Source organism: Typopeltis vanoorti, chromosome 13 (genome assembly GCF_054136105.1).
Source record: "Typopeltis vanoorti isolate ZY-2024b chromosome 13, IOZ_Tvanoo_1.0, whole genome shotgun sequence".
NCBI classification, from domain to species: Eukaryota; Metazoa; Arthropoda; class Arachnida; order Uropygi; family Thelyphonidae; genus Typopeltis; species Typopeltis vanoorti.
The window spans coordinates 128,983,554-128,999,408 of NC_143561.1; the positions used below are offsets into that span (position 1 = coordinate 128,983,554).

General features: G+C 35.8%; 1 protein-coding gene across 1 annotated transcript in view; it reads left to right on the top strand.

Annotated features, from left to right (window-relative positions):
* LOC150100532 (uncharacterized protein CG43867-like) overlaps window positions 1-15,855 on the top strand; it is a 552,783-nt gene that overhangs the window by 376,975 nt on the left and 159,953 nt on the right. Inside the window, exons 19-20 of the mRNA XM_090402673.1 lie at window positions 84-257; window positions 15,458-15,699. Of these exons, the coding sequence (XP_090258799.1) occupies window positions 84-257; window positions 15,458-15,699 (416 nt within the window). The remainder of the gene's footprint in view (window positions 1-83; window positions 258-15,457; window positions 15,700-15,855) is intronic.

The following is a 15,855-nucleotide window of genomic DNA, read 5'->3' on the forward strand; positions in this document are numbered from 1 at the left end:
ACATAAAAAACATTTTAAAAAAATTAAACATGAAAAAACAATATTTGTTGAACTTAAGCTATATCTCATTTTACATTTGACAGTCCATCCAGCTGTTTATCTCAGTGCCACTTGATACGTCAGGGATTGACTATCATGTAGCCCTGGCTCAAAATGCCTTGCAGCAGTGCCTGATTCTTCCGGAACTCCAGAATGAACTTTTTTGCCAACTTATGAAACTGACTTCCAAACACTCACACCAGAGAGTGGGAGTTCAGGTATTAGCAGATTTGTTTTCTTTGTTTTAATAAGATTAATTATTGTAGTAAGTTTTTCATCTGTATTTTATCCATTCTTGATCAAATAAAAGTTAGTACATGAAATATCTTCAAAATTAGGCTACTACTTTCTCTCTCGCGCACACACACACATATGTTGCTGAGACACGACAAAGAGAAAAACATGGGAGTCATTGGAAATGGCATCAGATCCTAAGCATCTAAATATTAACCCAAGTATCAACTTCTTTGAATACATTCTAGCCATTATTAGCCAAATGCATGCATGTGAATGCATAAACAACACATTGTACTGAACAATGCAACATACAATTAGAAATATTTTAAAATGACATCAGTCTCTTCTATAACTACAAATTGTTGTCACTCTTACTAGTTTTTACTCTTTGTCTGCTAGTTTGTATGCTTACAGCATACAAACTAACAGACAGGATTTCTTAAGGTGTAACCTTAAGAAATCCTGTGCAATTAGAATAAAATGTGTTGTTAATTCAAATAAATGTTATCATCTTACTCTGGTGTTCTGCCTTATAAACTGTTTGCTTGCTCATGATCTGGCAAAGTGTATAAGCTTATATTATATATATATATATATGTGTGTGTGTGTGTGTGTGTGTGTGTGTGTGTGTGTGTGTGTGTGTGTGTGTATGTATATGTGTATACACACAAGCAATTGATTTCACATCAAGTCACTCTACTGTTCCATAATGCTCACCCCCCCCCGTCAGGCATGTATAATGCCATGCAGTATGGGAAGGTCACTTCTCAGAATGGATACGACCTTTGTTAAATGAAAAAAGGTATAGATGGTTTCCAAAAAATATGAATGATTTAAAAGGTCATGATCAACCTGGATTGTTTCAAGATGCTCTGCTTTGGTTCACCAGTCAACACAGTGCCACACCTCAGCTCTATTCAGCAACAAGCAAAAACCCACCATTCATGTCAAACTTTGTTCTACTTGATGACACACAGGAATCTACTCTTAGGATATGCCTTCGTTGGTTCAAGGTTTCTACATCATAGATCTCCTTAGCTTCAGTAACTAGTAATATATCATTTTAGTTATCATTCTATTATAACCTCAGTCCCACTTAGACAAATTCTTCCTGATAATTTCAAATCAGCTGTGTTATGTGAGGGGAGGGGGTGGATTTAACATATGAAATTATTCATTGCACTTAACCTAAGAAGCATACTAGCATAACTATGTAAAACAGAGTAGGAAAAAAAATGATTGTGAAGAAGCCTTATGAATGAATTAGAGAAAAAATGCAGTTTTATTTAAAGAAGAATACAAGGATAACATGAGTCATATGAATTGGGTATTGCCTAGGAAATTTCTTTTTAAATAGAACCACGTGATTGAGGAATAAAAATGTGCCTTACAGTATTTCTGTTGATACTGTCAATGTTTTTCTGTAAATCTCTTTTTACAGACTTTCCATAGTTGGCATTTTATTTATTATTTACTTATTCTGATGGCAGCTTCAGTCTAAATTCTTCTATATGGAAATCTGTAATGGAATAAGTTAAAAAAAAGGTCCAGTACATTTTTGTTAGTCACTGCTTTGTGTAATAGACACTCCTGTTTTGGATAACCATCTGATTAGATTGCTTAGATGGTTACAGTATGGAGCTATAGTTTCTGCCAACAGTTCCTTGCAGCCATTATTCCAAAAAGAAAAAGGGAGAGGTGAAGGCAGGAGGTGAAGTTCATTATCTACTTCTTATCATTTGAAATACCAATAAAAAGATATTAATTTGTCATAAATATTGATCCTTTCTTTGTTGATGTTGTTGACATTTGTGATATATAAGTACCGTATATTATCACATATAATGCGAAAAATTTATGGTAAAAAATACTACTTAAAGTTAGGGGTTCGCATTTTATGCAGATCCTAAAAAATATAACATCTTATTAGACTTGCACACGCAATATATACTACCTAATGCCTATGCAACCAAATCTACTTGACCCACTCGCATTCGGCGACCGAATGCGCATCGTATCTGCGCATGCGCTCTCCATCGCCGAATGATAGAGCACAGTGAGATAGATTGAGCACAGTTAGGTATATCGGTTTAACCACAGTTCATTTTAAATATTATTCGTTAAACAAACCTAACCTGAAAATGAGCCAACAGAAACGTAAACGTCCATCTTTTGAAGCAGGATTTAAATTGCGTGTCATGCAGTTTGCAGAAGAACATAATAACAGTGTTGCTATGAGAGAATTTGGTGTAGCAGAGAGTAATATTAGACTTTGGCATAAGCAAAAAGACAGTCTTGAAAAAATCCCCAAAACGAAACGTGCCCATCGTGGAGATGTAGCATCCTTTCCAGAACTCGAAGAAGAGCTAAATGAATGGATTTTGACGCAACGACAAGATTGCATTATAGTAACAAGAAATGCAATTCATTTTCGAGCTCTGCAACTCAAGAATGGTAAATTTAAGGACACATCAGGTATTTCATCTTTTCTTGCTTCACCTGGGTGGTGCAACAGATTTATGGAACGCAAAGCATTAACATTACGACACCGAACAAAAATTGCGCAGAAGTTACCAAAGCAGCTTGAAGAAAAAGTGCAGTCCTTCCATAAATTTATCATAAAATTACGGAAGTGTCACGGATATGAACTTTCCCAAATTGGCAATATGGATGAGATGCCCATGTACTTTGATATGCCTGGGAATCGAACAGTAAACTCAGTTGGTGAAAAGGGTGTCTTCATAAAAACAACTGGACATGAAAAAACGCATTGTACGGTTGTTCTAGTATGCATAGCAGACGGAACCAAATTAAAGCCAACAGTGATATTTAAAAGGAAGAAAATTCCGAAGCATATGAAATTTCCACCAGGTGTAATTGTTCGTGCCAATCAGAAAGGTTGGATGGATGAAGAAGATGTACAATTGTGGCTGGATCAAGTATGAAACATATGTCCAGGTAGCTTGTTACGTCAACAAAGCATGCTAGTCTGGGATATGTTCGGGCGCATTTAACAGAGGCAAACAAAGAGAAAGCACGTGAGCTACGTACAGACCTAGCAGTCATACCGGGTGGTCTAAGTTTCGTTTTGCAGCCACTTGATGTCAGCTTGAATAAGCCATTTAAAGATCACTTATGTGAAAAATGGAGAGAATGGATGTCATCTGGTTTGGTGAAGATGACAAAGGGTGGGAATTTTCAGAAGCCTGAGATCACCCTAGTCACAGCTGGGTTAAAGAAGCATAGGATTCGATACCATCTGAAATGATTCATCGCTCATTTCTTAAATGTGGAATAAGTAATTCAATGGATGGATCCGAAGATCACATCATATACGAAAGCGAGGATGATGCACAACAAATTGGAGAGCATGAAGACGATGACGACAACTGCTACACTGATGACACAATCCCTACAGATGAATTTATAAATGAAATGTTTGACGACTCAAAAGATGAAGAAGAATTTAAAGGATTTTGACATTTTGTTTCAAAATAAATATTTCTTTCGTTAATTCGTATTGTATTATTTATAATGTTATGGAACAAGATTAACAGATCGCATTATACATGGACATGGCATTTTAGGGCTAGTTTTCAAGCAAAATTTCTAGTTTGCATTATACGTGGATCACATTATACGTGATAATATACGGTAATTGCAGGAATAACATTCTTTAAGGTTGCTTGCCCATTACGGGATGCAGGTTATTAATTATTAAAGGATGAGCAAATATTGTACATTCTTTACTAGCTATCTAGTTGGTAATTCTACCATGTATCCAAAAAGAATCTCATGGATTTTTAGAGGATCTCTTGATGATATTATCCCAAAAGAGAAATTGGACAAAGTGTGCCATGTATGATTTAAGTGGACATAAGGAGAATGTAAGGGAAAATATTAGGTTATTGAGGACAGTGAAATATAACAGTATAGTGAGAAAGGTTGTCAGTGTGTTGCCGAGCTATGACAATGATGAATTGACACGAAGAGCTAGAATCATTAATAGTATGCTAACGGAGTGTGTGAGAAGAAAGGAATGCACTTTGTGGATGTTTGGCATGTATTTGAAGGACGAATTGAATTATACAGACCTGAATGAACTGGAGAAATTGTTCTTAGATGAAAGTGCAGTGTGTGATGCAAGAGATTAGAAGTAAGAGATGAAGTGAAATATCAGGAGAGTGGAATTGAAGAGAGAGAGAGAAAATTACTTGGCAATGGAATCAGTGCTTGTGTGCGAGATGAAGAGAGAATGGGCATTCGAGAGGAACAGGGAGCCGGGGTAGACAGGCTCCCTGTCTACCCAGGCATAGGGATGTGGCATAGGGAAAGTGGATGTTGGAAGTAGCAGTAATGTATGTATGAGGTGATCAGCTTAGGAATGGAATAGATTGGGACATGAGTGGGGAAGTTGAAACTGAGCAGATATATGTGGTAAGCGGTGATAAAGGTGATTCAGCAAAAGCAGGTGTGGTGGGTAAATCACAACCAACAAGTGGCTTGGGTAAGACTGGTTATAGACCTGAATGTAATATGCTATGTTTACTTACAAATGCCAAGAATATCAGAAATGAGAGAGATGAAATGGTTTCACTTAGTGAGTTTATCCTCCTCGAAATCATTGGAATAAGTGAAATTGAATGAAAATGATATCCTAACCAGAATAGAAATGGAAGGGTATGGTGTTTTTTGCGAGGATAAAAAGGACAAGGAGAGAGAGAGAGAGTACTGCTGATGATGATAGCAGGAGAATTATGTCCACATAAGGTAGATATTAAAGAGGGAAATAGTGGCAATGAGGTGGAGGTCGACTAGGAGACATTTAATTGGATGTTGCTATAGGCAGGGAATGTGGAGGGTGGGTATGATGAAAGGTATAAACAACTTCGGTTAGTGAAAAAAGAAAGGATGATTATTATAGGCGATTTTAATTATGATGGTATAGATTGCAATGAAGAAATAGCATTTGGGAATAAGGAAAATTAATTTTTTGAGTTCTTTAAGAGACAGCTATCTCAGGCAGAATGTAAAGGAGGGCATGAAAGGATTGAGAGTTTTGGATCTGATTATTTCATCAGCACATATAATAGTGAGTGGGATTTCACACTTTTCTGAAGTCAGTGAGAGTGATCATGAAGTAATCCCCTGGTATGCAGACTTCTGTAAGGAAAGGATAAAAAGGATATATGTTGAAGTACAAGACTTACTGATGATTACTTACAAGAACTACTGGATTATAACAAGCTAAGGAGACTGCTTGGAGATATAGCATAGAATGAGGAGCTGAACAGTAAGAAAATAACGATACAAAATTAATAACGGAAAAAACTCACGTACAAAGATTATTTAATAGTATAATTTTTGCCTGTGTGTCACAGGCATCTTCAGTACATTGAGCTCAAATTAAACAATAACTGATAATTCCAAAAAGCGCCACCTAAGTAGCTGGTGTAAGATAACTAAAAAGTTATGTACAAGGCATCAGTGAACGTATAGCAAAAGTTTTAAAACCACTGAATATTTTTGTTGCCTTTCGACCGTTTAGAAAAATCTCCACCTTTCTCACTTGTCCTAAGGACAAGCTTCCACATCTTAATCATCCAGGTGTCTACCAGATTCCGTGCTCTTATGGATTATCTTATTTCGGACAAACGGGAAGATCTGCCTCTATTCGGCTAGAAGAACACCAATCTTATATTGAATACTTTATCACGTTCGCTGTCACGCTATTTTGGCATAGTCTGTTCCCGTACGCCGAGCAATTTCAATTCTTCAAGGTCAGTACGGTAATCTCGTTGCCGGATATAAGCGTCATACGAGTATACTCGTAGTTGGCTTGTGCAGAGCATATACCATCTATGAGAATACACAGTTTTGATGCTAGCTCCACAAGCCAAGCATTTTCACTTCTTCAAGGTCAGTACAGTAATCTCGTTGCCGGCGGTAAGCGTCATATGAGTATACTCGTAGCTGGCTTGTGTGGCTGGTTTACCAACTACGAGTATACTCGTAGTTGGCAGCAAACGTGTTAAACCTGAAAAGTCTGGACTTGCAGAACATGCCATCTTCACTAGACACAGAGTTCATTGGAGAAAGACGAGTTCTTCACAAAAGTCAGTTTCTCATGGAATGCCTTTATAAAGAAACATGTGAAACTCTACTTCATTCTCCTAACTTAGACAGATCCGACGGCTTACATCTATCCCCTTTATGGGAGATAGTACTTTACAAATCAGCTAATCTTTCCTAACTTTTTATTGTATTGATATTTTTTTTTATTTATTTATTTTTTTTTATTATTATTATTATTATTTTTTTTTTTTAAGGAAAGTTATTGACCTTTTTAGTTATCTTACACCAGCTACTTAGGTGGTGCTTTTTGGAATTGTCAGTTATTGTTTAATTTGAGCTTAATGTACTGAAGATGCCTGTGACACACAGGTGAAAATTATACTATTAAATAATCTTTGTACGTGAGTTTTTTCCGTTATTAATTTTGTATCGATATGTATACTCGCGGTATACCTCTTTTAAAACTTAGTAAGAAAATAAATGTACAAGATGAATAATGATAATAAGGAGTTACATGAAGAGTATAAAGAGCAAGCCAGGAGAGTGACACAGTAAGAACAACAAAAGTGCAGTATGAGCAGAAATTGGCAAATCAGGTGAGGAAAAACACTAGAGTTTTTTTTACGTATGTGCCAAGTACAAGTAAGAATGATTATGGTAACTGTGAAGAAGACATTGTGGAGGTATTCGTTGATCAGTTTATAAGGGTGTTTCATTTCATCATCGTGAAATCGTGAGAAACTTAAGTGTAAAGGATATAGTAGAGGATGGCTTAATTGTGAGTGAGTCAGAGTTATATGAGGAAATAAATAAAGTTGATGTCAGTATGGTGATAGGATTTGATGACATCACCATGCATCCTAAGGGTATGTTCCAGGGATTTGGCACTTATTAGACAGGCAGCATTGGCATGCCTGTTTAATAAGTCTTACAACAGCACAGATTCCAAGAGAGTGGAAAGAAGGTAAAATTGTTCCACTGCATAAAGGTGGTGATAAGGCTGTGGCTATAAATTATGGATTGGTCTGTATATTGGGAGTTATGATGAAGGTTCTAGCGAGATTGGTGAGAGGTAGGATACAGAAATGGGTTGATAACAGCAGTATTCTCTGTGGTTGTCAGCATGAGTTTGTTAAAGGGAGATCAAGATCATGTTTTACTTATGTACTATAACAAGGTGAAAATTTTCTTGGACAAGGGAGATACATATACAGTGGTATGGTTAGATTTGCAAAAGCTTTTAATAGATTACCACAGGACAAGCTTTTAAATAAACTGAAATGGATGGGATTGGATAACAGACTTCTGAATTCATTCGGTATGTAGTTGTCATGTACCAGAAAGTTGTATATGGAGTGCATTATCCTGAAAGAGGAGGAAAGTAGTGTACCTCAGATGTCAGTTTTGGGACCATTGTTGTTCAATTTGTATCTTAATGATATTAGGATGGGTTTAACTAGTGATATGCAGCTGTTTACAGATGATGCAAAATTGGGGAGAGCAGTGTGGAGTCAAGCAGATGTTATCTCCTTACAGGAGGACTTGAATAGATTGCATGAATGAGCAGGTAAGTGGAACTGTCATTTCAGTATTGGTATGGAAAAAGTTTTGAAATTTGGTATGCAGTAACGGGGTGCAAAGTTTACTCTTGGTGGGGACACTTTAAAGGAGGTAGAGGAAATGAGAAATTTGGGAGTGGTGGCGGATGAGGACCTGAAATTCAGGGGCCACAAAGCACAAGTTGTGAAGATGTTACATTGAATAATGGCAGTGATGTGGAGGACCCTGACCTGCAGAAATAAAGAGGTGTTGATACCATTGTGTAAGGCCTCTTATGGATTATTGTGCACAGATCTCACCGGGTTTTCATGGTGACAAGGATATGTTAGAAAGAGTCCAGAGAAGATTCACAGAGGCAGTCAGTGGCAGAATGTGGAGGAAGAGGACAGAATGACAGAACATAAATATCAAATATCATAAATGTTCATGTGAATGCCAAAGTTGGATGGCCATGCAGTGAGAATCAGAGAGATTATAGCTGAGGTTAGTATTGGGATATACTGGATTGAAGACTATTTCCTTAGATTCCATAATTCTTCTTTCAAGTTTGTCAAAGCATCTAAAGATGTGCTCTGACTTGTCCCATTTGACTGGGTGAATGATAGAGTATTCGTTATTAGTGTATGCAGTATTTAATCACGTCCTTAATTCTGCTAGCACTAATGACAAAAACTCTATCACTCACCCAGTCAAATGGAAGAAATCAGAGAACATCTTTAGATACTATGACACACTGGAAAGAAGAATTGTGGAATCTAAGGAAATCGTCCTCAATACTAACCTCAGCTATAATTTCTCTGATTGTCACTGAGTTGCTATCCAACTTTAGCATTTACATGATCAAGAAAGTATGCACACACCCAGCAATAAAATAGCACATGAAATGCCTTCAAATGTCAAATACGTTGCTGTTATAATTTATAGGTATTCTCTCAAAGTGTTTGTTTGTATTTCGCTCTTGTTCATGTAGTGAATTAAATTAAGTCTTCTAAGAAAGGCAAAACTAGTTGTGTAGTTTATTTTCATAACATCTAGTATTTCTATATTTTTTATCTATCGGCTTCCAGTCATTTAATCTACTTCAAATATACCTTTACATATATATGTAATGGTATATTTGAAGTATTATTGGTATATATATATCTTTTTTTTTTTTTTTTTTGTGACTCCACCTGGGAAAACTTATTTACCAATAGTCAATCAGCATCTTGGGTGGGCTGCTAATGTATTTTTATATTATTTATTTATTTATGTTAAGTAATCTGGAAACCCTGCTCTAGAGAACAAACATGGAACTATTTTAAGCCACTTCAGGCTTGCTATAAGTAGGGCAGTGCTCTTACATATATGCTGTTCTGATCTCAAATATACACTGTTCTAAATATCTAGAGCATTATATCTTTAACCTCCTTCTCCCCAAACCTTCTTTGGCTTTGTTATGCTTATAACATTTTTTCAGTTTGGAATTCTTCTTTATCTAGTTCTCAGGTTTTACTTCATTCATTTATCCATTAAATTTATCCAAAATCATAAAATATTGATTGAAATGAGTTAGTATAAGGGAATAAAGAGAACAGAGTTCTTGAGGGCAACTCTTTTAGACAATTTTAACCTTTAAATATCTATGCTTTTCATTAAACTTTATCACTGTGGTTATTGTGTTATTTTCATTCTTCTCTTAGACAATGTGTGATGTAGGACACACAAGAGTTGAGACCCTTAGTTATGATCATAACATTTATTTGATTGTGAATATGGTTCTTATCTTCCTCCAGGTGGTGAGAGAGACCATAAGGTGATCACTTGGATTGTAGTCAGTCATATAAAAAAATATGTGAGGAAAGGATATTTGTTAACCGCAAGGGCATTGATTGGGAAAAACTCAGGCAAATGGAGCTATGATATGGAAAGAGAAGATGAGCAGAAAGGAGATTATGTTTGGACACTGATGAAGAGATATTTAATAGCTGTGATGGTAGAGTGTATTCCAAAGATTAAAAAAAAAAAGTTATATAACATAGAGCAAAACGAATGACTAAAGTAATTAAGAATGCAATATGAAAAAAGATAGCTTTATAAAGGTAGCATAAGATGAAGTGTAATAATCAGTTACATAATGAGTACAAAGAGCATCCCAGGAAAATGACTCGGTTGGTAAGGACAGCAAAGGTGCAGTATGAATACAAATTATCCAATCAAGCCATGTAGAGGAAAGAATGATTATGGAAGGTTGATGTTATTAAATGAAAATGGTAGAATTATCACTGTTTCAAAAGATATAGTTCAGGTATTATTATTATTATTACATGACACCTCCAAGGACTCATAATGGGAGGGCACTCTACTCCACTCCATTATATCTAACCATCTTTCTTACTACTTAATTCTCTTACTCCATACAACTACCATCAATGCCATCTATTGTCCACTACCACCACCAACAATATTTTTGTCTGCAAATTTCGTGTGTGCTGAAGACTAATTTGCCTGTACGTGGGATAAAAAACCCTGCTACCTCATATTAGATTGACTAACTCACCTTCAAATGAAAAAAGCCCATATAAAGATTCTTCTTCTTGTAACAATGAGAATCAAATTTAGGTCTTTTTCATTCAAAGGGTACAATATACAGTCATTCTTCCAACTGCACTATGGAGGTGCTCATTCAGTGGGCAGTTTATCAGGATATCTCATCCACATGAATATGAATGATTCCTGAAGAGCTTGAGTGTGGAGGGTATGGTGAAGGAGGAACTGATAGTGAATGAGTATGTTATATAAGAAATTAAGTAAAGATGATGTTAATAAGTCAGTAGGACTTCACAATGCGTTACCGTGTGATTTGAAGGAATGCTCTGAGGAGTTCATTACACCCTTGGCATACCTATTTAACATGAATCTTGCAACAGGGCAAATGCCAGACGAGTGGAAAGAGAGTAAAATTGTTTCATTTCGTAAAGGAGAAGACTGAAGCTACAAATTATAAGCCAGTCTGTGTGTCTGGGGTTGCAATTAAAGCATTGGAGTGGTTGGTGAGGGCTAGGATTCAGAATTTGGTTGTTAATAGTAATATTCTCACTGGTGGTTAAGGGGAGGTCATGTTTAGCAGGCTACTTGTATATAACAAGGTGCCAAATTCACTGAATAAGGGAGATGCATATACAGTCGTATACTTGGATTTTTCAAAGACTTTTATAGATTTCCACACAACAAGCTGGTAATTGAATTGAAATGGATGGATTGTATAAGAGACTAGTGAGTTGGATAGGTAATTGACTGTCATATAGTATCGGCAGGTTGTTCTTAGTAGTACCCCAAAATAGGAAGGCCACTAGCAGAGATCATAGGGATCTTTTTTATGATCATTATTGTTTAACTTCTATGCTAATGATATTAGGACAGGCTCAACTTGAGATATACAGACGATTCACTTGGAAGAACTATGAGAAATAGATGTTTTGGCCTTATAAGAGAATTGGAATTAACTGTGAAAGTGGAACTGCCAGTTTAATGCTGTGAAGGATAAGGTCTTGAAATTTGGTAGGCAAGAATGAGATGCAGAGTATACATTTGGTGTGGAAATTTTGAAGGAGGTGGAAGAGATGACAGGTCAGGGAGTGGTGAACAGTAACTTGAAATTCAGGGGGTTATGTTGGTAAAACATCTCAACAGATTATGGCAATGATCATGAGAACCTTGACATGCAAAAAGCAAAGAAATTGTGGTCTCATTGTACAGTATGGCACAAAAAAAAATGTAACTGAACTTCAACATCCCCCTTCAGTACATGTTCTATGAGATATGCTGCTTGACTACATGCACATTAACAGAAGAGCATGTGTAGAGTCTATGCCAATTACATTTAACTGTAGCAATGGTATTGACATTGGAAGAAAAGATATTTATATTGTTATGCATTATTTTTGTTCACACGGAGTTTGTACAGCAAATGGTGAAAGCCTACGACATGATTGTGACTAGTCTGTTCACCATTTCTGTAAGCATGCCCCAAGCAATAGTAGTAAACTTTAAAGGTAGCTGTGGCATGACTATAAACAACAAATTACATGATAAACACAGTAATTAACTTTAATGAAATGAAAGTACAGATATTTTTTACTGAAAATAACGGCACATCATTATCAAGAATTCTACACATTTTCTTGAGAAAATCAAAGATATTCAAATAAAGAGTCAGATTTGTTAGTCAGCTTTGATATTGTTTCCCTCTTTACCAACATTCCATTATCTGACACTGTTAATTTACTATATGATGATTACCCTCCTGATATTGCAATGATTTTTGAATTTGTTATACAATCAGGATATTTCAGCTGGAAAAACAAGATCTATAAACAGATTGAAGACACTGTATTCACAAAGGTGGAGACAGAGGGGCTACCCTTGGGTAGTCCTCTGTCTCCACCTTTGGTGAACTATTTTTTGAACCATCTGGAAGATACCTTGTTCTCATGCATTCATCCCCAATTCTCTCATTAGTTTCATTATGTTGATGATGTTTTTGCTGTTTGGCCAAATTCTGAAAATGAACTTACCACTTTCCTACAACAGATCAATAGCCTTCATCCATGCATTCAGTTCACTATGGAAAAAAGAATAGGCTGGTAGTTTACCATTCTTGGACATCCTTCTTATGTACACAGCCTCCGATAGTTTATCAACCAGTGTTTATTGAAAACCTACCTTTACTGGCAGATGCATTAATCAAAAGTCTGCTCATCACACCTCTCAAAAAAATTGGTGTTATCAAGTCTATAATTAATATAGCACATAATGTGTGCTCCTCTCCCTCAAGCTTACAACAAGAACTTCTCACTATCAAAATATTAATTGAATTTAATGGTTACAACCTTAATTGACTCCTATGTTCCAATGCCTCAGGATTCTTCAACAGACCGTAGGGTTCTAGTCCCTTATATTTCTGGTATTTCTAAACTGACTAGTAGAATTTTGAAGTATCACCTTATTCCCACATATTTTCCTATCAACAAAATTTCTAATCTTTTGCCATCCACAAAACTGTCACCTCTGTCATTAGCTGGCATTTACCAGATACCTTGTGAAGATAATCTGACATATTTTGGACAGACAGGCCGTTCTATGGAAAAAAGAATTAATGAACATCAATATTATATTGAATATATGAAACCTCAAAAGTCTGATCTGGCACAACATAGTATTGACAATAAACACAGTACATGGTGGAATGAAGCTCGTTTTCTCCATAAAAGCCATTTGAAATATGAATGCCTTTTCAAAGAAAGTTGTGAAGCCTTTTTACATCAGCCAAATCTGAATCAGAATGATTGTTTCTCTTTTGCCCAAAAGTTTGGAAGATTCTCATTTTATGTAACCATCAAAAATAATTTTTAATAATATTATTTCTTAACATTAATTTCTAGCATGCGGCAGCAGTTTTTAATTGGTAAACCACCAACTGTTATGTGTACTTTGTATTCCCGTTTCTTTGATTTGCTTGTTTCTACACACTGATGAGGTATTGTTATTTTCAGTATAAAATATTTTTACTTTCATTTCATGAAAGTTAATTACTCTGGTTATCATATTATTTGTTGTTTAAAGGAATAGTGTTATTATTGCCTTAATTGAGAGTTTCTGACATACTGGGAGTGTTCTTCCACAGATTTCAGAGACTGTAACACTTGCTTCAGCAAGTGTTACAGTCTCTGAAATCAAAGTCAATGTCAAATAGCAATAAAACTTGGAATACCAAGGCAGTCACTAGAGAGTATCCTTAAGGAGCTGGGTGCCTTTACATTACATATGCGGGTGGGCAGTGTTTAACAGCAATGGATTATGTTGTATAGTGTTAATACTGTGTACGCATGCTGGCCAGTGTCTATGGAGATCCGTCATTCCTCCATAATGTCTGGTTCTTGGATGAAGTGCATTTCCCTCTAAGCGGTCTTGTATACAGATAAACCTACAGGATTCTTGGTTTCTTGAGACCTGAATTTGTCCAAGAGAAATTCTCTCTTCACAGTGAGAAGGTCACCACATGATGTGCAGTTTTTGGCATGGCATAGTTGGACCCTACTTCATTGAAGAGGGTGGTGTAACTGTGACCTTTTTTTTTATGTTGAGCTCATACAAGAGAAGTTGGTTGAGCAACCTATAGTACATTAATACCATATATGAGTAGTGGATTGGGAAAGGAGAAACTTGTTTACATTTGATGTTTAGCCTGTATATTGTATTCCTCGGAAACGCATCAGGGGGAAGACTGTTCCACAATATGCAGTAGCATGGATGAAGGAGGAGGAAAAGAAATTTGTTCTGTGGGTTTCAAGATACTGAGAAGGGATGTTGAGAAGCAACTACACGTGTTCCAAAAGGCCTAGTACTTTGTGTGTTTGGTGGGGGGGGGAATTATTGATGCTATTTCAGATGAACATTTGCCATGGAAATATTTATAGAATGCACAAATTGCCGAAACCAAATATCTGTACAAAAATGGGAGGACTAAGTTGGTAAGAGATGGGTCATTAATCAGTCTAATTGCTCTCCTCTGTATTCGTCAAGCATTTCGAGAGAGCTCTTAGCAGCCCCACTCCAAATGTGAGAGCAGTATTCAATAGCTGAGCAGATATGTGATTTGTTTAAGGTTAACAGCTGTTAACTTTAAACAAATAATTAAATAATACCCTTCCTTTGTTCACTAATCCAAGTTGTTTATACATTTCTTCATCATCATAAATTCATAAATTCTTACAATGCTCTATTGTTGATTTGTACTGTACCTCTTTCTTAGTTGTTTAATTTCCTTAATATTTTGTAGGCTATGTCTTGTCTTCCATAATAAGTTGGTGAGAGTAATATTAGTGTTGAAGACATTTTTCATCGATTAAAAGGAGACAAAAGTAGAACAAGAAGCTATTCCTGCCTGATAATGAGAGTGTAAGGAACAGATTCTTTTCATGGATAGTAGTTGGTGAATGGAATGCATTGCCTGAGTGTGTGTTGATTGTGGAAACTGCGAATGAATTTAAGGCACAGTTCGATGATCTTTTTGCATTAGTGCATAGTCTTTTGATTCCATGGAGGTTTCATGTTAATGATAATAATCAATGTGATGTCACATTAGATTTTTTCTCATGAATGCGCACTCATGTATGGGTATGAATGTATACACTCATACATACCCATACATACATACATGTATGGGTATGTATGAATGTATACACTGCTAAGAATAGCCTAAACATGAATGCATTATATAATTAGGTTTAGACCCTGTTTGTTAATGATACATTTTTAATTTAAGCTATAAAAACTATTAAACTAATTTAAGCTATTAAATTATCATTTAAACGTGAATGATAGTTTTTTTCTAGAATTGTTTTAAATTAATTATTGCTTGATTACAGTTCAGCAGTAATGGAAAGCATACTCATGGATAGTATTTGCCCATCCTGTTTCAGTGATTTTTTTTTTTTTTTTTAGAAAAATTTTCTGCTATATAAAATAATCCTTGACTCTTAAATTATCACTTTTTTGTTTTTAGCAACTTCTACTGTGTGCTACTCAGTCTCTTTTCCTGTGTGATACTTCTTCTACAGAGAAAGTTTCTCCGACCTCCACATGTCCTCCTGACAAACCACCACCCACGGAAAGCAAATTGAATCCTCCACCATTTGTATTTGTTCAAGGATGCCAGCTATTAGCTTTGGCAATTTCCCTTTTTCTACCAAAAAACAGAACATTGTGGTATCTCAGGACCCTTATTCAAAGGAATGCTGATCCCAAGTAAGAATATTTGCAATAAACAATAGTCACTGGAGTTAATTCATTTCATTGTATTAAAGCCTCTTATTGGAATAATCAGCCATAACAGCTGTTGCCTTTTGAGCTTCTATAATCTTATATATGTATGTGTGTGTGTCTTTGTGCTTAAAATTATTA